Source organism: Vigna umbellata, chromosome 3 (genome assembly GCF_029865625.1).
Source record: "Vigna umbellata cultivar VRB3 chromosome 3, Vumbellata_1.0, whole genome shotgun sequence".
Classification (NCBI taxonomy): Eukaryota; Viridiplantae; Streptophyta; class Magnoliopsida; order Fabales; family Fabaceae; genus Vigna; species Vigna umbellata.
Genome location: NC_142167.1, coordinates 52958673 through 52983787, shown reverse-complemented (window position 1 = coordinate 52983787; position 25115 = coordinate 52958673). Strand labels below are relative to the sequence as shown.

Genomic DNA, 25115 nt, shown 5'->3' with positions numbered 1-25115 from the left:
TTCTGGTTTGGGAAAGGAGAAGTAGTTTATGGAGGATGCGTTGTCGGCGTCTCATTGGTTCACCACTGTACTGCGTTCATGTGTGTCGTATAGCTCTTTATGGCCACACAGTGATGATGATATTACTTTTATTTTAATGACGGAGGGTCCCACATGTTAAGGGCTTTGCCTTTTTCGAATATGACTGCCTGCCCTTCCTCCCTAGCTCACCCATAGCCATAGGAGAGGAATAGGAATAGCATAAATACACATCACAAACAAAGAATGACATGGTTCAATCACAATAATCACATTTCATTTCTCAATTCCTTTCTACCATTAACTCATAATCATCTTTTTAATGTAAATATATGGTAAGAATTGGACATCACAGAGGATTATGGTGTTAGATAAGATGGCCTTTGCAAAAAGTTCCACTCTTTAATATTCACAAAACATTCCAATTTCACTTCTATAGTATTACTATTGCTTAAGATACTCTTGTCTGTAAAAATAAATTACTTCTTTAATTTATTAAGGTGAGAGACCAAACAAATATTAAAGACTATTGTCTCCAAAATAAACAAATTATAGCCATAATTTCTCAAATATTAAAAGTAGTATCAATATATATATATATATATATATATATATATATATATATATATATATATATATATATATATATATATATATATATATATATATATATATATATATATATATGGGTTTGTTAAGCGTACGCCTGTTTTTCAGGTGATACATTTTAGCAATGTGTACCGATTTTTAGTTTTGGGAATTAAAATTATTACAAATACCCTTACCCTTAAAACTTAGAATCCTTGATAGATAAAGATATTTTTGTCTACTAAAACCCGGTACACATTGCTAAAATGTACCAACTAAAAAATAGACGTACATGCGTTAAATATATATATATATATATATATATATATATATATATATATATATATATATATATATATATATATATATAAACTAAAATGTCATTCAAAAATAATTGTGTATTATTGGAGACGTAATATATTGATAATAACCAAAATTTGTCATTAATTCAATTTTATTAATGAATTATCAAATACTAACAATTTGTTCATAAAGTTGTTGATAAATTTTATCGACAAATTTCATAATTGGTCGGTAATTATCTATAATAAAAAATTCATGAGTAAATATTTGTCAATAAATATTTCAGTAACTATTATCGAATTCTAATAATTGGTAATTTGTTAGTAACAACTTAGTCTTCTTTTACCTCCACCTCTTCTCTTCTTTATCTATTTTATTCTTCCTCCATTGTCACCATCATCACCATCGCAACTACTATCACCTCTAACGTATCCTCTTTATTCTCTCCTTCAACTTCTCCTCCTCTTTCACCACCGTTGTACCTATATGTCATCGCCTCGCTTTTGTATCACCATCAAGTCATTGCCCCCAAGTCATCGCTAGAATTGTCAAATACTTCAAATAAAACAAGCATAGCTGATGGTGAAAATCTGTCAAAAACATCAAAATCCATCGACAACGACATTTATTATATTGAATAAAAATATGTCAATAAAAATGTATTCAATAATTTTCAAAGGAAAAATCTGTTGGTAAATTCCATCAATAATTTTCAAAGAAAAAATTTATTGGTAATTATCAAAGAAAAAATTCTTCAATAAATTTCGTCGATAAATTCTGCAATTTGGTTCACCTTCTTCCTTCTTTCTTTTTTTTTTTATTTGTGCATGGTGAATCTTGTGGCGAGTTCTCATTTGCTTGTGACAACGTGGAGGACCTATGGTGGTTGTGACACTATCGTGGTGGTGAGTAGATTTGAAGGAGCTACAAGCAACTTCTGTCTCTTTGTAGCGCTTAAGTGTAAAACTTTGTTTGACTTATCAATCTTCTAGATTATAGCGTCCTCATCCCTGTTCTATTTCACATTTTTCTCTTATTTATATTTGTTGTGTTTTTTTAGGATTCAAATTCAAAATTTTCAAAGTTCTTTTGAGAATTTGTTAAATGTTTTCAATCTTTGAAAATTCTGAATTTGAATTCTCAAGAGGAACAACAAAAATAAATCAAAGAAGAATGCAAAATAAGACAGGAACGAGGACGCCATAATCTAGGAGATTGATAAGTGAAATGATGATCTGCCATAAAGATGTTAATTTTTTATAAGAATCAGAGTCCTAATCTAAAAACCAAGAGAATCCCCCCTTAATGAAAACACATATAATATGACTAAAAATTGTTTGCATAAGAAAACAAAAGTTTAAGAAAACCTAGAAACCCTAAAAGAAATCCCAAAACACATAAAAAATTACAGACACGAACTTTCACCTAGTGAGGTTCACTCACCCAATATACATAAGCTAGCTCGCCCAGCGAATTTAACATCCTGCAAAATTAAAATAAAATTAAAATTTATTTAATTTCCTAAATTATTCTTTAATTGTGTTCATGCTCTTCATGTTTTTTAAGTTCTCTTCTTCATGAAACATTATAAGATTCAAAAGAGACGTATTTTGATCTTCGACCTTGTCATAGATATTTTGAATTGTAAATAAATTCATATCACTTGAAGAATAGTTATCATAATACAAGTAGGCTCGAATGTCTTAACCTGCACAAGTTACTAAGGTCAGATCTTATATATTCACAAGTTATTTACCTCTCAAATCATTAAGCTCGAGTCTCAATCATCTAAAAGATTCTCAAATTAAAATCATTCATTAAGCTCATTAAAGCTTGGATTATAAATATTCAAAAGTTATTTACATGATAAAATCCACTAAGTTTGAATCAATTCATCAAATTTCTACTTAAAATAAATTAAATCAAAGTTACTTAATGCATTCCATTAATTACATCAAACTATTCCAAATTAAATATGAGTTTTTTTTTAAATAAATGGTCATTTAATCAAGTTAAAGTAATCTTCTAAAATCATTTTAGAAATATAATTAATTAGTTGATAACAAGTGAGTGATAAAACTCATTCATCCACCAATTAAGTACATATATATCTCATTTATGGATTTTGAGCATGAGGGCATGTGTATTGCATACTCGTATCATTCTCTCATTCACTATTATAATGATATATTGTAATTTGTTTAAAGCTCTTAGAGTTTTAACCATAAGAAAATCTTTTGCACTTAAATTTCTCATTCACTTCTCTTCAGAAATCGAAACTCTTTTACTAGACATTAACTCAACTCGTGATAACCTCGTACTCTATATAAAAAAAATAAGATAATGATACTTTGACAATATTTTAACACCATCTACGTGTCATTCTGTTATTGGTCCAAAATTACTCAACAATAACCATAAACACCAACATGGACCAATCACAGAATGACACGTAGATGATGTTAGAATGTTGTCAAAGTATCATTATTCTAAAAAGTATTTTGTTCAATCTGACAAGAAGATTTATAAATAAAATTACATTTAAATTATAATTGTCAGCATTTCATTAATTATTTCATTAATTAAATAGAAATAAGTGTAAAAGTTAAAAATGTTGTTGAATATTTTGGTAAAATAAAATTAATAAAGAAGAAGAGATTAAGTCGTGCAATTGTTTTACGTAGTTGAAAACAGTGTTTCCACGTCTTAACTACTATCCTGGTTGGCTGGGACTCTTATTACAATGATAAATGTGGAGACTGCGACCATTAACTTCTTTCACACGCTTACACAAAATAAACAAATAATTGTAATAGAAAATGAAAACATCATTTTAAATGTGAACATTTTTACACTATTTCCTATTCATTTTCATGTGCTAATGTAAACATCTCTTACACCTGTATCCAGCTACTTACGCTGACATCACACACCAATTCCACGCTATAATGAATATGATATCTATACATGTACGAATACATAAATTAACAGAATGATCACGAATACATAAATTAAAACAATGATGCATTAGATTTGTTGGGTTGTTTTCAAATTGAACAATACATAAAAGAAAAAAACTATAAATTTATTATTTTAAAATTTTTGATTGAAAATGATATTACTAATAATATTACAGTCATTTGAGATATTTATAGATAATATTATAGTCTATTTATCTTAATAATTAACTCAAAATAACGAGAGACAAAAAATTAAGGCTTGTAGATTTCTTGTTTTGAAATTTTTTTTGAAAAATATTTTAGACAAACATACGTTTTAGATATATAAAAGTTAGAACGTATCAATATAAAAGAGATTCAAACCCTGGAAAAGATCTAACTAGATTGACTGTTATAAGACTATGTAAAGATAGTTAAGTAAATATTATAAATCATTTTCAAGATGACAATGATGAATATAAAATTGAAACTTAATTTCACACAGTAGCAGTTGTATTTTTATTCGTCAAATCATAATTATACTAACTATAATATTGGAATTTATAAATAAAGATGGAGAAAAATATAAGAGACTTAGATGAGATTTGCTTCTTCTGTTTTTATAACTAGGAAAATATTATTTATGGCACTTATTAGAAAATGGATATAGATCGTTTATCCACAATTTTTGCAGTTAGTTATATAAAATATGATCCATTATCTTTTAAATCACTATCAGAACAGCTGTGTGGAAGTTTTCGGTGTCACGTTTGATACTATATTTTTACATTTTTATGACTCTACGACAGACAAAGTACTATAAATTTTTACATTTTTACAACATATTATACCATTAAAGGTTTAGAGTGAAAATTTGAAATTGTGCAGGTACATTAAAAAGTTCTCGTAGAGGTTAGTGTTCTTTTCAGTTTACAAGACTATGAAATATCTTAATAAATAAAATTTGAACTTGGAATTCTAAAGTAACCTATTGACAAAAGAAGATGGACATCTTATTAAGTTTTGATGATTAAAATTCATGTAGAAGTTTTGAAGATTTAAAAAACTTTGAGATTTAAGAAATACATTTAACAATTTAGTCTTTGAAGTTTTATAATCTTTGTATATTATTTAAATTATCAAGTTATTTAAATTATCAAGAGTTAATAAGTAGAATCCAAGCAACAAAACATTCAAGAAAATATTTATTTTTTTATAAAAATCTTTATAATAATGGATTATAACTAATGATAATCGATTTTTCAATTAAAATAAGTTTTTCAAAAAGTATCTTTGTGATAATCGATTATCGTCTTTTGGTAATCAATTATTATAATGAGAAAATGTTTTTTGAAAATATTTATGTGATAATCAATTATCATAATAATCGATTATCAGTGGCAATTGTGACCTGACTCTTCGGTCTCTTTTGATTCAATTTTCAAAAGTAAGACTTTATTTCACTCAGAGATGTAAAGTTGTGATTGCTAAAAAAACTCTTCCTGTTAAAGAAAATGAGCTTTGAAAATCCTAGTGTGACTAGAACGAGAACTTTCACTAAGTGTACCTTAAGTGTGATTGAGTGTTCCTGTTGCTAGAAAAGTTGAAGTTCTCTTAGTATCAAAAAATACTTGGGATTGATGATTTTAGGAAACTTATTTTTTCTTTTCTTATTGACAAATTAACTCTAAGATAACCAAATAGCTTAAGAACCCTTAAAACACCCTTAGACTCACATGAAGTTTTATTTTTTATTATAAATAACACAAACATGATTAAGATATATCATTAAGATCATTATTTAGTAAAGACTCTTAAAAAAAGACTCAACATGCGAACAAAGATGGTCTACATGTACAGAAAGAACATATTAACCAAGAAGAAAGGAATAAAAAATCCACTTACTTTATTTAAAAAAAGTAATTGAAGAACTTATTTCAAATATCATCCTAACAATTTTCAATCTTCAAACAAATACATCATTAGTGAAAAAATCTAAAGAAAAAGGAAAAAACTACAAGAGAAAAATAGTTTGAAAAAATTATGTATTTTTAAATTAGTGAAACTAATTTATAGAATTTCTATTTATATTTAAAATTTTTATTATTAAAATAATTGAGTTCCTTTATTCCAAACATATTTTGTAAACTGTTACATTAATAAATATTTATATATTTTATGTAGTTATCAAATTTTTTATTTTAGCAATATTTTTCTAGAAAGAATGATCTACTTCTTAAATAAGTAGTTTTTTAAAATTTAGTTTAAAAAATTATTTAAAAAATTGAAATAAAGTTGTTCATAATATTATAGAGTAGATAGACTTGATAGAGCAGGATGGGAGAGTCGCTATCAGCCGTCAACGGATCCGATGGTTAGTTTTATGTGCAAATCATATTAATTTCTTTTGTTGATCAAGTGAGAATACGTTTTTGTTTTAAGAATATTATTTTCTTAAAAGTTTACATCTACAATTATATATAAAAGGTTTAAAAATTATTTAGTCGTCACATAATATTGTAATAAATTAAATTTATTTTCCTTTTAAGCATTTTGAGAAAATATGATATAAAATTTTTATAGTTTTCTTATTTTTCATTTTCTATAATAAAAAATGTTATTATTTGATATGAATTCGAATTACACACGAAAGTAAAAGAAACGATAAATATATAATAAAACTGGACATATTTGCTATGTAGTGACACAACTGTACACGATTTTTAAAATAAATAAATAAAAATTATTTATAACAAAATTATAAAAATTATTTATATTTAATTTCATAATTATAATAATAATAAAAATAATACTATAATAATTTTATTATTTCTTATATTAATGAAAAATTCAAACTTTAATTCAGTAGGTTGTGAAAGATTAATTTTTTTCTTCTAGACTAAACGTGATAATTATTGTGAAAGTTTTTCTAAATAATTTAGATAAATTGGACGAAAAACTATCTTATATAATGAGAACTAATTAAAAATACTTTTGTATTGGAGAATGAATTGAAAGGAAGTGGCTGGTGTATATTAAATGATTGATTATGATTTAAAATATTAATTAGATTGTATATATACGAAAGAAAAAGTGATGGTTCCTGGTGAAGTAGGGAACTGACTTTTTGAATGTTAATGTTGCTATTTAATATATATAATAATGTGTCAAATCAAAAAAGAAAATATTATAAAATTAAGTTGAATTTTTCTCATAAAAGTCTCTATCTTTAGTATGTAATTTTCTGTAAGTGTGAATTGATTGTCTACTATCTTTATTAATGGTGAATTTCAATGAAGAGATTTTATTAATTTTGATGTATTTTTTTTTTTAATTTTCTTCCAAAAGAAAATATGTTTAGGGAAAATAAAAAAAAAATTGAAAAAAGTGTATAAGTATAGTTTTATGTATTAAAATACGTTTGAAATTATTGTTTGATATGAAAATATATAAGAATATGTAGACCTAACCTAAGAAGCTCTACTCTACTCTACACTACTCTTGGAAAGACCTAACAAAGCCATGCATGTGATTTTCTTTCCCCATAACAGTGTGGAATCAATGTTTAAAAATGGGACCTATGTAGGTTAAGTACACTTTGTTTTCACTCAACAAAATCAATCAGTTCCAGAAGATCTTATCTTATATTACAATCTTTCTATTTTTGTTTTTATTTTTTAATTTTAGACTAATTAAATTTTAATATCTTCATCACACAATCTTTGATTCTCAGAGAAGACGTGTACAACTTACAAAGTATATTCTACTTATTTAAAAATTATTCTATTTAATTAATTAATTATATTGGTTCATTCACATAAAAACTCATAGGCTTAATACCCTATTTCGTCCCTAGTTTCGCTCGACAATGTCAAATTAGTCCATCCTTTAAAACGTGCGTCAATTACGTCCTTACTTAATAAAATTTATATCAATGAAATCATTTCCGTTAAATCCGTACAAACGGCGTTAACAGAAGAGAGAGAAAAATAATTAACGCCGTTTGTACGGATTTAAAAAGGGATTTCATTGATATAAATTTTATTAAGTAGGATGTAATTGACGCACGTTTTAAAGGATGGACTAATTTGACATTGTCGAGCGAAACTAGGGACGAAATAGGGTATTAAGCCAAAACTCATATTTCCAAAAACAATTACTTTTCCAAAACTATTTTTTTAAAATAGAGATCATAAAAACATTGAAGAACCTTCATGGTTCGTTGGTGCAATTATATTTAAACTGTGGTTAAACTAATAATTCTCTCTCTATATGTACTCTTTGTATTAATTTAAATATTATAATGAAAATGATTTTGTGAGTTAATTATTAGAAAAAAAAATCGTTGTTTAGATGTTTTTTAATATTTGAAATTGTTGTGACATCCCCGTTCACTAATGTGGTTTATTTCATTTTATACGTTGCCCCTAATTTATTTGTTGTCATTAAAATAAATTACATTTATAATTTCTAACTTCGTGAAATTTCTTATATATCTTCTATTACTTCATTCTTATCTCTCATAATAAATTAAAAAACCTTAAATATATTTTTAGCCTCTGTAAAATTAACAAGAATAAACTTGATTTCTAATAAGGTATTTTCTTTTAATTTTTATAAAATTTGAAACCACTGTTTCTAATAAGATGGGTGAGTTTTGATTTTAGATTCTGCATTTTTTCTTTTAACTTTTTATTTCACCAAAATTTTAAGTTACAGCTTTTAATCCTTATAAAATGTGTGAATTTAAGTTTTAGTTCTCATGGAAACCTTTTCTTTTTCAAGATTTTTATTCTTTTAAGTTAAATAAATAATATTAATTTATAAATCTTAAAAAATTAACAAAAATGATTTTTCATTATTACTTTATTGAACTACTAAGTAAATATAGGCTTCATAACTTGTATAATTTAATCTGGCTGTTTTCTTTCCAAACTAGATAAAATAGTTGTAATACAATGAACTCAAAAAATCATCACTAGAAAAACTTGTGAACTAAATTAAAAATAAAACTTTTGTAGGATATTAGAGACTGTGGCTGAAATATTTTGTTCAAACATCACTGAAAAACTTATCTTCAAGCTGGGTTTCTTCTGTGGCTGAGAGGAGAGAGAGAAAAAACTAAAGCTAAAAATTATGTAGTTTTTTAATGGATTAGATATTTATCTATAAAAAATATTGATGGAAAGATTGAGTGAATTTATCAACTAGATCATTGATAAATTATATTTTGATGTAAATTAAAATAGATTAATAAGTTATTTATATAATTAAAAATATATTATAATTGCAACGAGGTTTGGTTTTGCAATTCCAACAAAAGTAGGGGAATTGACTGTGTCAAAGTTGAAGGCTTTGAATAATAAAAGTTTTTAATGTACTTGTTTTATAAAAATGAAAAAAAAAAAAAGAAGGTACAACGCAATTCACCCTTTTCTTTTTTGTCTTTTACTCTTATTATGTTACAGTATAGATTTAAAGAGCATTTGGATTTAATTCAGTTCTGTTTGATTAGGTACAAAATTAAAAAAAATTCAGTGATTTTTAATGATTTTAACACTTTCTTCAAATGGACTAATAATGGTTTATTTTCAATATTTTTTATGCTCAGTAAAAGTTACCAATATTTTTAATTTTTGGACTTAAAATTAACAATTTTTTAAAAAAATTTATGTAAAAATTAGAAATAAATGAAATTATGTTACTACTTTATATAAGAGTATTTATTGGATGGAAGATAAAATGCTAAATTTTGTAAATATTTTAATAAAATAAAAAATGATTACATTGGCTTCTCCAACACAATACTGAACTACTATAGGGATTACTTTATCATTTCAAGAAATTAGATACATAAAAAGTAGGGTTAATGGAATTTCCAATCCAATTATGTTAAAGAGAAAATTATAGGAATTAACCTTCAAACCCTAAAATAGCAATCCAAAGCACCTTATTATATTTTTCTTTATAGGTCACAATTTTACCTAAAATAGTCTATCATCTACATACTATAGATGTTATATAGCTCCATGTGATCTCTTTCATTTATGATGATTTATAAGCCAGCTGTACAAACTTTATGGTTTTTCATTTCAGCAAATTTTCTTGGAATATAACTGTGAAATGAAGAACTACATTATTAATACGAAATATTTTTCAAATATCTTCTTTTTTGCTCAAATTAATTATCAAATTCTATGCTTTAGAAAAGGACAATTATTTCGTTACAATATCATTTTTTTTCTGTACTTTCTACACAAGCAAACAAAAAGGGAAAAAAAGTACTTTTTTTACTTATTTTTTCCTCATTTTAAATGCTCTAAAAACCATTATACTCCACTTTTTTTTTTCTTCCTTCCTTCCTTTTTTTTTTCTTTTCTAACCAAACATGTACCATTATTAAACAATAGTTTTGAAATTATTACTCATACATCCAATGAAAAGGATGGGGTGATAATCATTGACAGCCTTAGGTTTTTGTTTCTAGATGTTATTCCTTTGGCAAATTGAACAAGAGAGAAATTACTAATTTTGCCAAAAATTGCTCCTGCTAGATCCAACATGCAAGATTTTCTTTGGATCATACCACTTTAATAAAGTCATATTTTCTCATTTAAAAGTTCAAACTAGATAATCATATTAAAAGAGTTGAGTCCAAATTCTACTCAAACTAGTGAGATGACAGTGAAATAAAAAACAAAGAGACTAAAGTAAATATAAATTCTCAAATGGCATCAATGCTTTAACAGATGAAACAAAATCCAAACTACAGATTCACATGCAGATATTTATACTCATGATTGAAGCAAAAAAAAAAAGTGGATTACAAAGAACAGAAAATTTAAGCATTGACACTTATTTAGTAACATTACTAACATAAACATGTCAATAAGTCTCGAAGAACAACATTTAGATCAATTATAGAATGTTAGGAAGTTTGGGAAGATGTTAATTATCAAATTCTTCGAAACATGTCTTATTGGAATATTAAGAATAGCATATATAGTATATTTTATGCTGCATGACACCTATTATTACAGCCTGTTCTTGTAGGCCCCAACATCTCTACATAAGCATCATATTTCTGACAATCATGAATTAAACTAAATTGTGAATTAATTCAGTTCATCCATCCATGCATGAACTCACTAGCATTTTGGGCTGAGGTTCCTGCAGCTCCTCCTGCTTCATTTAACCCTGAAGAATCATAGCTGCACAAAAGAAAAAGAACAGTATTCAACTTCAGCAAAAAAAAAAACATGTATAATTTCACATTTCATGCACCGAGGGAGAAGAAAACTACCCGATTCTCAATGTACTGTTGCAATGTGTTGTGTCATAGTATCCATCTGATGGGTGAGGGTGGCCATCGTAGGGTGCAGTTTGCTCCCTAGCTTCCCATGTTGGTTGAAGGGCTACATTGATTTCCTCCAACTGTAAAACATGAACATGAAGCTTGCACTTTTAATCAAATAGATGACAATATAAACAACACTTGAAAAGAAAACAAGGTTTTATAGAATTTAAGATGAAGCTGGAAGCAACTGGTTTGAATCATGTGATTGAAGCCATGTGTTATGTGTATGCATATAGATTAAGCTTTGGAAGTTGTTAAAAATTTGGCTAGATTATGGTGGTAGGGTTGAGTACTTGGATCCTGCATTTACTGAAGTCTTCTCATCAAGAGGGGTGAAAAAGTTATGTAAGAATAATTGGAAAAAAACCAGAAAATGATGAATTATGTGTACTGCAGTGATTGAATTTTCAGCAGGAAAGTACCAAGGACACCAAAAGCTTTTGCCGAAGCATTATATGGTCTAAAGTGTAAGATCAAAATTTCAAGAATAAAATGCAGTTAATGCACGGATGTTGGTAATCACATCACCATCTTGTTGACGTTCAAATCAATGCTTATCACTGATCAAATTAATGTTATATAGTACGTTACTCTCCAAAATAGTTACATTAATTATTATTTAACAGAGTTTAATGATTATAAACATATTTTATATGTCATGCAAAATTTAATATATATATATATATATATATATATATTTAATAACTAAATAAAAGTATATAGAATTGTTTAATATTGTCCACAGATACTCAATTTTTTCTTTTCTTTTTTATTTCCCATGTCATTTTTCACATCTATTAATTTTTTTTCTCTATTTGTCTCTTCCATCTACCCATGTACTAAAAAAAGGGGTCCACGTTTAATTCTTTTAAACAATAAATAATCTGTGTCATTGATTTTATTAGTAACTTCACCACAAATGAAAAATTTTCGGATCACAAAGTTCAAGAAGCATTGGCAAGATCAGACTCAGCTATCCACATTATAATAATATAAATATATTTAGAAACATTTGAAAGTGTGTCTCTTGTGGTACCTTGTTCCTCAGGATATTGTTAGTTTCCAGCAGCATCTCTTCCTGTGTGTACAGAAAAACAGAGTTGGGGGGGGGTTTTATTTTATTTATTTTCTATTTTTCTTAGCCACACTATGAATAAAGTGATATTCATTTAAGGATGAAAGAGAAAAACCTCAAACAAGGTGTTACCTTTCTATGCAAATCAGAGAGTTGATCAAGCATCTGCTGTGTCTGCAGAAAGTTAACATAATATTGTTAGCAGTATCATAATTTAAAATCTTAAATTATGTTGTCAGTTTTGTATAAACACTGTGCTTGGAATTGTTCCTCTAAGATCATCACACAATATTTTGGTGAAGTACAAAAGTGATCCGCAAAAATTGATAAAATTTTAGTTGTAAAACTTTCTATCCCTGCTTAATTTCATGTTTTAATGAGGCTCTAAAAATATTTAAGATTTCATTAATTATAGAAGTATTAATTTGTACAGGACATTTGGACCATCTCACTATGAATTAATATATACTTTTATGGAAAAAAATTATTTTTTAAAATAAATCTTACTAAAAATTTGAGATTAGTCACCATTCTCATTACTTAGAGAGAGTTAGTTTGAGGTTTTATTTTATATTTGAGTTAAAGATATACTAAAAATGTTTGGATATGAGCTTTAACAGAAATTTTGGAAGAAAAAAAATGTGAAAAAAATTGACTTCTTCATGAATTAAAATTAGTTTATACACTCATTAAAAATAAAATTTTTAAGCTATATAATAGAACTTGTACATATTAATTTATACATAAATTAAAGTAACTTATATAGAGATATCAATTTTAATTTTTTTTTCGTATTTTTATTTTGTAGAAGTCCATGTGAGAAAAAATTTCTAAACAAATATCTAGTAATTTATTAACTCAATTTAATCCATAGTCATACTCACCCTTTTATTTTAAATAACCAAACTAGTAATATAGTCAACATCTATTTAAAATAAAATAAAAAAAATCAGAAATCATTAGTATCCGAAAAATAATGTTAAAAGAATTACTCTTTAGTTTTACTGCTTTATTTTTTAAACTAACTATTCTAATGAATTAGCCAATTTTAATCATTAGATTTAAAAACAGTAACTTTTGAAACCTTTTTTTTCTAAATAGTTTGATTTACTCCTGTGTGAGTATCTTATCACAATCACAGCAATCTAAAATTATAAATCCTGAACTTAATCTGAACACCCTTTTATTTTCTTAAAACAAACATTTAGATGCGAATTTTCTATTCAAATTTCCAAATGTTAATATGAATCCTGTACGACCATGTGACTTTATAATCTGATGAACTCATACATAATTTACAAGAGACACATATTAATAATCAAAATAGTTATAAAAACAAATTATGTTGGATTTAAAATATATTATAATTTCAGAGAGTGATGATCAGAATCTAACAGTAGTGATAGAATATAAAAGAAAATTAGGCCAACTGGCACATGGAATATCCAATCTGGAGACAAGACTAAGACAATTTATGGTCTGAATTTTTAGACCACATATGTCTTATCAAACAGTTGAAGTCTGGCAACGATTTACACCTATACTGTTAGCTAATTTTGGTGTACATAGTACACCAAACAACGTAAATTCTGAGGTTGATATCATATTTATAATAATTAAACTTGGTGTTATTCACATGACAGGGTGATCCGGATACTAAAACTGTTTAACAGTACAAAAACATCACAGATAAGTACAGTTTCCACGATCCATGCATGGAAGATCCACCCCACAAACTAAGACAAACACACCTTTGATCACAATTGATTACCCTTTGGAACAGTTCAAACAGTGTACGGTACACAAGTATTTACTGTTAGAATTTGTTGTTAGATACCAGAAATCAAATCTTTAGAAAATATCAGTCTAATATGACAGAAAATAAATACAACTGTAAAATGATAATTACATAACAAGTGTTAATTCAATGTTCAGAATCAGTAATTTCAGTTTTAATCGATTCTTTTTTCTTTTTTTTTTTATTTCTCTCTTCTGAATCAAGCATAATTGGAGACCCCTCTGTGAGCCAAAGAGGACAAAAATCATTGTCTGGGAGTAGAAATTCTGATGTACTTTTGAGTTGTATTATTTATACGATAATGTTTTCTTCCTTTTATCTTTTTTCACTTCTTACATTCTATTTCTTTCTCTTTTCTCTCGTTCTTTCTCATTTTTATTACTGTACAAGAAACATATTATATTATATATATATATATATATATATATTATATATATATATATATATATATATATATATATATATATATTATATGATTGTCTTGATTAGTTATAAACGGGATAATAAGTAATAGTTTGAATTATTTAACAAGGTAACAGTAAATTTGTCAAATTATCAAGTAAACTGATTAATTATGCATAATTTAGAGAACATTAACCTTAATGTTTATCAACTTAATAATAAAGTATTATTATTTATAATTGGACCAATGTTGATAAAAACCTATTCTAAAACATATAAATAAAGGTTGGAGGTACAGAAGTAGGTTACGAATATTTATTATTGTATTAATTACTAATGGTTCAATACAACACCTAGACTTCTAGACAACATTTGAACTTTAGATTATACAATGCAACCAAGGTCATTTATCTCAACCTTATACCTAAAATAATATCTATTTTTATAATAGAAAATGGATGAAATAATACATTTAGCAAAAAGATAATCTTCTTTGCATAGTCATAAACCAAGCCATGCTGATGTATTATGACTATATTTTCTATGTGAAAGAGATTTGATATCAAGAAACAATTTATTTATTTTCACTTAATACAAGAATTTCATCTCACACTTATCATAATATACAAATTTATTTTCGAGTGTTATATTCTATAACAAGAACAACTATGTTTAGTGATGATATGTAATGAGAAGATTAATCAAAAGTCTATTTCGAAACCTATAAATAAATGTTTGAGGTAAAGAAGTAAGTTAGGTGCATTTACTACTGCATTAATTACCAATGGTCAAACATTGAGCTAACTTTGATACTCCAGTGAGCAAATACCCTTTAAATGATTTGAATGAACCTCCACATAGTACTTAGACTTCTAAACAATTTGAACTTTAAAATGTTTTCTTCGATCTCATACCCAAAATAATATCTATTTTAACAATAGGAAATGGATAACATAATACATTTCATAAAATTAATCTTCTTTGCAAAGTCATAAAGCAAGTCATGCTGCAGTATTATGGCTATTTTCTTTGTAAATTGTAACACTTATATTCATTTAAATAATACATACAAACTAATAACTTTGATATCAAAAAACAAATTATTTCCACTTAATATAAGAATTTCAACTCACTTAAATATCTAATATCATAATATATAATTTCAACTCACTATGTTTACTGATGACAGTGTAATGAGAATGTTTTAATTTTAATTTTCAACTAAAGAATTTAGTTTAGCCTCCAATCCCCCTGTTAATTATCCTTTTTCATCCTTATTTCTAAATTGAATTTCAAAATTATTATAAATATATTAACATTTAAAATCAACAGTAATTATTAATCGTGAAAATAAAATGTGAATTACATGTATGATTAAAAATATTTATCTACCACAAATTTAAATTTTATCTAATCAAATATGCATTTCGAATTTTTAATTCAAAATTTTACAAACATTTTCAATATGCATTTTGGATTCTTGCGTGTTATAATTTTTCTTTTCACGAATAAATTAAGTCCTTTATCTAATATGGATTTTGAAATTCAATTCAAAATCCTTTATCTAATATAATATTATTAAACTTTATGAAGAATGGTTGTCAAGATTACTAATACTAGTTAGTTTCAGATTTTAGAGTCCAAACTTCTCAGTTCACCATTGATATTTTTAGTCAGTTTCAAAGGACATGTTTTATTGATGTTTGGTATACTTTGAATGAAGGGTTATCAAATGTAAAGTACTCAGTTATATTAAAAAACCAATTTAAATATCAAATATATGCAGTTGATGAAGATTTAAGAGGATATTTTACATTTAATGCTTACTTATTCAGTGAATTATTCTGAGAGACAGAAAGATTTGATATCAATTATAATTCTACTTAGAAGAGAGTAGGAAAGAGTCATTATATTATCTAAAATTTTTAATTTAACGAGTTTCTGACTTTTTTTCTTTTTATATATTATTTATCTTGTTCATCAAACATTAATAATTTTTTTTTTCAAAATTGAAATGAAGATAGGGTATGACTTTGTTGTGATAATTTAGAGCTTTATATTTAGAGACAATAAATAAAAAGTAAATCAATGTGATCCATCTAATATCACTTGGATGTGCATGTAAGTTTTATTATGTGATATATTTGGGTAACCGTTTATTATATGATTTAAAAGGGGTCAATATAATTCGTTTTTATTTTTGTTTTTTAAGTTTTATTGTGTTTTTAGTTAAGCTGGTTAATATATCATAAGAATGGAAATATTGAAAATTATAAAAGAAGGTAGACAATTTATGATGCATATATTGAGAATTAATAAAACTAGGAATTATATGCCACCCTAAGAAGAGTTAATTGCTTGTAAAAGCAACAATAGTGAGTTAACTAATAATAGATATTTCATATTGTTTAGTGAGAATTAAGGAGAAATTTAGTGGGTCTTAATTTACTCTCTAACGTGACATATAAACTAACTAGTGGATTTGAAACCAATGATGAAAATATATTTGAATTTTCAAATTATATTCTTTTTAAGAGTAATATGAAATTCAGAGTTATAACAATCCAAATTTTATTAGACGTGATAATTGACTTATTTTTTCATTGTTTTAATATGATATTAATATCTTTTCTCAAACTAAATATTAAAATGACTGTGTTTTCATTTTTACAATAAAGAAACATATATTATGATAACATTGGAAATCTCAATTTATTTAGCTCTTATAAAATTATGATCACGTCTATGTTGATTACAATAAGACAATTAATGAAAAAACTTTGTTCACTAACAAAACATTAAGCATCATATTAGTGTCACCATCAAAGCTTCAACTTAGATTTATATCATTTCTATAATATTTAGCTAGATCCTTCAAAATAAGGTTAGTTTATCCATAGTCAGAGGTGTATTTACAAGTCTTATAGTCAGTTGTTTTATTATTCCTAGAATCTTAACCAATATTATCTATCTCTTAAAATTTGTATTTTCTTCCGTATCCTTTCTATCTGCATACCATCCATGAAATAACACCTCAATGTGTAATCTTTTCACTATAAATTCCTATAATTCTTTTTAGCAATAACAATGGTAGTTGAATCGCTTATCAGGGAAAAAAAATTAGGGTTTTTTATCAAAATGGGTGGGTCGACCGGACCCGATTCAGAAACCTATATCAATCTGTATCTGTAATTCGAACATGTTTTGGGAGCAAAACGACTGGTATCACGAAGGAGTTGAATCGTATGATATCATATAATACTTAGTATAATGATCTATACAAAATTTTGCAAAACCCTTGTGACATTTTCATTTTTCAATAAAAAATGAGAAGATTTATTGATACAAATTCTACAATATAATGATAAATTAGTTTAACAGAGTGAGATGCCAAATTTGCATACCTTGTTTGACCTGATCTGCTTGAGGGAAGAGTCAAGCTGACGTTCAAGCTGTTCAAGCTCCTTAACATCTAAGTGCTCCAATTCTTCACCAAGCAGGTTTCTACAGAGTTATGCAACCAATTAAATATATATGCTAATGCCATTCATAACTATATATCTACGATTTAAATACCTTCAAACTTAAACCATTTTTGTTTCCATTTTCTTTTACTCATATAATTACACAAATATCACTTTTTTTTATTACTTTCTACATTTTTACAGAAGCCGAAAATAATTTTTGTTTGTGTTGTTGTCTGTTTTTTTATAAAAAGAGTTAAGGTAAAAGCTTTTACCAATAAATAACAAATAATCATTAAAATGAATTTATAATATAAAGGCCAACAAATTTAATATGAACATGTTTTTGGATGAAATGAAGGTTTATATAAGTTAAGAATTAGCTATAAGTCAAATAAAAATTTAAAACAGATATATGAAAGAATTTTTATAAAAGTTTAATTAAGTTTTAAGCCTTTCATTGAAATTTTGAATTGGATCCCTATTGAATACTTTCTAATTTAAATTCTTTTATTTTTCAATTGAGTCACTCTTATTTGATTTTTTTTATTAATCGGATAACAGAACTAATATCTTATCTTGCCATCCTATTTTCTTGTATCCAAGTATTAAAAAAATGAGATTTTATTATTATTACAAAACAATATTGTATTTAATATAAAATGACGAGTAATTTTTGTTACTTCAATAATGTTTTGTATTAACTAAATTACCCTACATTCTAAACATGTAGAAACTAGAAAGCAAAATAATGGGATAAGACAATACTCACTTCACTTAATTAACAAAAAATAAATAAATTAAATGATAGAAACTTAATTAAAAAATTTAGAAATTGAATATCTCACAATTGTTAATAGAGACTAAATTAAAAATACACTAATTTACGATAGAGTTGAAAGTTAATTAAACCTTCTTAAACATAATTTTAATTCAAAAAGATTTTTTTCTTCTCTTCTTATTATGTAGAAATTCATCCAAGAAGATAATGGTTCAAATTCATCTACAATGGGAATTTAGAGTCTATTTTCTCTACGACTAATGCAATTGTCTTGTAATTATTAATAATTAAAAAATATAAATTACTATTTCAGTCAATCAAGAATATCGAATGTTTAAAGAACTTTGATAAAGAAAACAATTAACAACAATTTATTAAATATGTGCTTCTGTTATTCTCCAATTAAAGTCAAATTTTATTTTAATGATTATACAAGAAAGATAGCATTTAAAGTCGATTTCAATTACTAAAAGAAAACTTTTAGTACAACAGAAGGAGAAAATATTTTCTGACTAAGATTTGCAAAAAAAGAAAACAACAAAAACAAAAAGTTATAACATTTGATTATTTTCAAATAATTTTTTTTTTTAATTGTATCAAATGCACCAAACTGAATACTAAAAGCATCTGTAACATGTACTAAGTTTCATGCTTTCAATAATTGCACTACACCATTCTACCTTTGTGTTTGCTGTAATGCCTCCACTTTGGATTTTAGCTTCAGGTACTCTTGGTAGCGCCTCTGCACAACCCAATGCTCATTCATCTTAGCCTTTAACACATTGCATTTACTTCCACATACATAATTCACATACACACTCAGAAAAAAAGCACTTTGAAGTTGAAAAAGTAAGGTAAAAAAGCTATTTTCTCAAACCCTTTTTCCAATACTTGTTACATTTTCATCAAACACTTGTTCAAGTCAAAAAAGAGAAAGATGAACCTGTGTCTCTATTTCAGGTTGGTGGTGTAATTCCAAGGCTCCATAGCTGCATCTGTGATACCGTTCCAGTGTCTTCGCCATGCTGAAACAAATATCCACCATATGAATACATATATATTTCACCTCAAGAACAAGGATATGCAAACATATAACATAGGCAATGAAATGAATCCTTTTTTTACTGTTTCTAACATGACAATGTATTTTGTCAATTGCAGCTATGAACAAGCACATATTTCCAAAACGAGTAGTACAAATGCTGTTGTCCTGAAATTTTTTAATTATGTTAGAATATAGTTAATTATTCAGTGTAATTGTCAAGTACTTTTCCTCTTAAAAACTCAAATATAACATTGAAATCAATGATAGATCAGTATCTGATTAGCTATATCAGTTTTCTTATTAGTTCAGTTTAGAAGAAATTGTGTATTATAGCATACAAGAATACAAGGCAAGTAAAATTTTAATCAATTATCCTCAATAATATTTGTCTTATGCACTACAATTCTAACCATATTGACTGTGTTTAATTCACAAACTCACACTGCATAATCATTATAAGGACAGTTGTATGAGTCCGGAGATAAATTATGACATTTACATATGTGTATTTACTCAAAGCCTTATAATATATATGAGCCTACTTTATTATAATATTTATATTACACTCTTTCTCTAATAGTATTATTGGACCAGATGGGAATATATAGCAAAATTCTTAAAATAATGAACTATTCCAGTATTATTAAGTTTAGATAAACTAAATAATGTATATATTAATTGGTATTTAAGCTTAATTGTCTTTTTTTTGTTCTTTATAATAAAATTAATATTAAACATCACTATTTACTATTTTAAAACACACTAATCACTTATTATCATCACATAGAAAATTTGATTAAAAAGAAAAATAATATATATATATATATATATTATCTTCCAAACACACTTTGTATATAAAATTTTTCAATAAAATAAATGTTTTTTTTTATTTTATTCTATGTTTTGTTGATATTTAATATATATATATATAATATATAATATATCACATATATACATACATATTATATATATATATATATATATATATTTTCTGGTTGTTGATGTTTATAAAACAGGGTTCGGATCTTTAACAAAATATAATTAAAAGAAAATTTCTTTAAAAAATTTTCAACCTGTAGCAATAATTTAATAATTATTAGTAGTGAAAATCCCTGAAAATTTATATTTTTAGCACAATATTTTTTCTCCTTATCAAAGTAGGAGAAATAGCTAGTTATAAAATGTTGACCATATAATATATTAGTGATAGTATTATAACACAAAGAATGATTATTGGCATGATTGCTTTGACATTTAGAAATTCGAATCTACATATTTTTAAATTAAAAAAGAGTTATTCAAAGTAGAAGAAAGTTTACTAACCTTATTTTGTTTGCAATGGAAGTTTTAATTAGAACAAACACTTATTTCTCTTATATTTTTGAAAAAATAACATTATATTTTTTATAATTTTTAAATAAACACTCATCTCCTTCTCACCTTCCTAAAAATCACCCTATCATGTTTTTATGAAAGTGATACTTATCTTTTTTTTTTTAATTCACCAAAACTATTTTTTAACTTTTTGTTTCTGAAAAATCTTTAGTTTTTATACTTTAAAACTTAGTTTTAATTTCATAATTTTGGTCATTTTTATATTTTTTAGACAAAATAACAGTACTGAGTGCTCATTCATTAAAAATACAGAAGAGGTGAATGCCATTTATTAGGAAAAAAAGAAGGATAAATATATATTTATTTTAAAAAAAATTTAAAAAATTAAAAGTTGTTGTTAAAACATAAAAAAAAATTATTTTAAATTAAGGGAAAATGAGTATCTTTCAGCATAATCTAAAGAAAGATAAGTGTAATTTCCTTAAACTAAATATCTCTTGCAAACTATTGAAGTTCATCACATAGCTTACTCTGCTAAGTTTCATGCTTATATAATTTGGATAACTAAGCTTATTCTCATGAAATAAAATAAGTAAAAATCATCTACATATGCATGATCAGGAAGTTTAATGCATGACAGTGAAGATATATAGAATTATAGAACAGTAGGCATGCACAAAATGAACACAGGATTAATTGTCTTATGATTATTATTATCCTATCCACAGTAATTATTCAAAGTACAGAATTTGTCTCATGCAGCAAAATCTACAATATATACTCTTTAATCTTTATGTGATTCACATCTAGAGATAGCAGTAAATCAGTAAAGCCTATGCTTCACATAATCAATCATGCAATGATTAACACTGTGTATATGATTTCCTTTATGGTACTGAATTACATATTTTAATTAGCCAAGGGAGTAGAAAATGTTTACATAATTTTTATGCAGTTGTAATGTTGATAAAATATGAATGCCTGATATAATCAATATAGGAGAGAGAAACCTACTTATCAGTAAAGAAGCCAATCTAACCTAAAAGGAAAGGTACTTGATGGCACTTCTAAAGTGAAATATGTACGTACAATGATTATATATATATATATATATATATATATATATATATATATATATATATATATATATTCTTAGCAGAAAATCACATCAGAATTTATCTATTCCATTTTATATTTAAAGTGTGCATTGTACCAAAGTTCTATCTTTTACATTGAATGCAAATGCATGATTTGATTTCTTTTCTTTTGATGTGTTCTGACATATGGGTGAATGTCTAATCAGAATCAAGTATACAACAACAAAGAGAATCTTGGGGTTGTAAGTATAGTTACCAAAAGATCTAGAATGTTAGTGTTGCTTTTCACTACACACCATGATTTAAGGGTCCTATAATGAAGATTGGACGTCATAACATCATATTTTCATTGCTCTACCATAGTTGTAAATCAGAGAACACCAAAGTGTTATTCTTCTCAGTAAAATAGGTTTGGATTTGTTGAAATTGATCTCAAATTCAAGTTTGACAAGTAGAAAAGCAAAACTAAGAAAAATGTTATTAAATATGATTAAGCAATTTTTAATAAAAATTAATTATTAACAAAACTGATCAGTGTTTTTCCATGCTGGGTAACTGGTTTGTTTGTTTTAAAGTTTAAGAAACAAAGAACTTTACACACTTATCAAGGCAAAAACACTTTCTCCATTCCAATTTGCAGGAAGGTGAAAATTCGTTCCTTTTTGTTTAACTAACATGAGGTTTACATTCTAAAAGCACACAACTCAACAAAACAATTCGTTAGAATTATTGCATGATCTGATATTCATGACTACTTTTCAAAGGGCTGTTTCTGTTGAATGAGAATATATCTCCCAAAAATGAAAATGCATGAATGATTAGAAAAAAATAAAAATTGTTTTCTTACAAAAATGAAGATGTTTAAGGACTAAAGTCTATACCAGCTGGTCATAAAGTTATGAACCATCCACTTCAAAAGGGAAATGAATCTCATGCGGTTTCAGAAAGAACTGTAGTGCAGGAACTTATAAATTCACTGTTCATGTGAGTTTATATCTTCTTTACTTGTTGAATTATCAAATATTGAAGTTAAAGAGTGACTAAGATCTTATGTATTTCTCGAAAACTCTAGAGGATCTTAATCCAAAAGGAAAGTACTTCAAAATTCATGATAATTTTTATCACAGTATTCTGATTATGTCAACTCATTGCAAGAAATTTTGCAGCTGCAAAACAGACCACAGAGATTTCCCCCTCATTAATTTTCATCAGAGCTCGTTAAGAGGAGAAAGTTCCACTGCAAACGAGATAAATATTTACAAAACATTTTGAGGAAAAGGAAATTATAATCATTGAATTTTATTATACAGAAAAACCATTTACAACAGTTTAGATTTTGAATAAAACAGAAGAAAATGAGATGTTTTAGCTCAGTACATGTATGAAAAAAAAACTGATATAATTATTGTTAATCACCAATCAAAACCATAAATTAAAATTCAACCATGATGAAGATATAATTAGAGAAGAATAATTTGTATGAACTAGAATCGTCACGCTAAAATTTTGAATCAAAAAGATCTAGAAGGCAGTAGCTGCTTTCCAATAAAAACTCTACCGAAAAGCATGAATCTGAGACTGTAAAGAAAAAAGAGAGGAAAATTGTAAGGAAGATGAAAACAAATTGAAGAGACAAAACCGTAAACAAACAACACATCCTTGATCAAGCCCTACAAATCAGACACAGAAACCAAAGACAAAGGAAAACAACAAACATAACAAAAATTCATGAAACACAAACCCCTAAAGAAAAACACAAGCACAGACCACTTAATCAGCAGCAAGATGTGAACTTTAAGCAGCCCATGAAAGCAGGGAGGGAAAATCAAGAACCCCAGAAAAGAAAACAGCCCGAGAAGTTGAAGAAAAGCAGAAAATCTGAGTGACAGAAAGAAAAAGGTTGATGGGGTTTGGGTACCTAGGGCCACTGCAGAACTCATAGAGCTTGCCACGGTTGGAGAAGATAATGAGGGCAACCTCAGCATCACAGAGGACAGAGAGTTCATAAGCCTTCTTGAGCAACCCATTCCTCCTCTTTGCAAATGTCACTTGACGGTTTATCTTGTTCTCAATCCTCTTCAGCTCGACCTTTCCCCTACCCATATTATTGTTGCAAATTTCTTTATATCTCTTTCCGCAAATAAAACTAAACTTGCTTTTTCAGAATAGCAGATGGAAAAGCAGCATAATTCTAGATTAGATATTTTTTTCCAGCTATTTTCTGCAAATTTTCCCTTCCACCTCTTGTTTGTGTGTATATATAAGCTAGCTTATCACATGATATGCTATGATCTGTCGCTCAGTTTTAGTAGGTATGGTATACCTATGATGGATGCGTAATGGAAGATGAGAATATCAGCCCTTTTGTAAAGCAAAAACAAGTAGAACTAGAAAGTAACCACAGCATTCATTACATCTCAGTTCAATTCCTAGATCTCACATCTATTTCCACTGTAACTAGGTACAACTTCACATTTTCACCATAAAAAAACACTTTCATTTTCATATATTTTATTTTACGACTCAGATATAACCTATCTCATCATATTTTTTCCTTTCAATACTTTCTATATATTTACATCCAAAGGATCATAGACACTTTAGCTTAGTTATAAAAATAATATAGAAAAAAAAATTGCTGTCATAATGTAATGTAGAAGTAGAAGTATACTGGCCCGTTTTCTATGGTGTAGTGGCGTGCAAGTCTTGGATTTTATACCAAAAATGAATGTATAGTAAACTCACTATGACAGAATCATAATTTTGAAAAGGAAATGTGACACAAGTTAAATATTTTATTTTCGTAAATACAATTAATGTAACTTATTAACATGTAATTTTATTCTCTAAATTAAGTTGGCTGCTATATTTTAATGCCATTTATGCAGCTACATAATGAAAGGGTTAAATATT

At 26.4% G+C, this 25115-nt stretch overlaps 1 protein-coding gene across 1 annotated transcript; it reads right to left on the bottom strand.

Annotated features, from left to right (window-relative positions):
- Nucleotides 1-10671: 10671 nt before the first annotated feature.
- On the bottom strand, nucleotides 10672-24580 carry LOC124819967 (agamous-like MADS-box protein MADS2). Its single transcript, XM_088111088.1, has 8 exons — nucleotides 24121-24580; nucleotides 19669-19750; nucleotides 19406-19467; nucleotides 17885-17984; nucleotides 12413-12454; nucleotides 12242-12283; nucleotides 11152-11282; nucleotides 10672-11059 (listed from the first exon to the last, which is right to left on the bottom strand). Exons 1-8 carry the CDS (start codon nucleotides 24303-24305, stop codon nucleotides 10969-10971), a joined length of 735 nt encoding a protein of 244 aa, XP_087967214.1. The 5' UTR covers nucleotides 24306-24580; the 3' UTR covers nucleotides 10672-10968.
- Between the last annotated feature and the right edge of the window lie 535 nt (nucleotides 24581-25115).

Bases quoted from the DNA above. Each gene is read 5' to 3' on its own strand.
- LOC124819967 (XM_088111088.1), bottom strand. From the start codon at position 24,305: ATGGGTAGGGGAAAGGTCGAGCTGAAGAGGATTGAGAACAAGATAAAC. The intron at 17,985-19,405 runs GTAGAATGGTGT...ATAACTCTGTAG, and splicing joins GCATTACAGCAAACACAAAG to AAACCTGCTTGGTGAAGAAT. The intron at 12,284-12,412 runs GTAACACCTTGT...CTGTACACACAG, and splicing joins TCTCTGATTTGCATAGAAAG to GAAGAGATGCTGCTGGAAAC.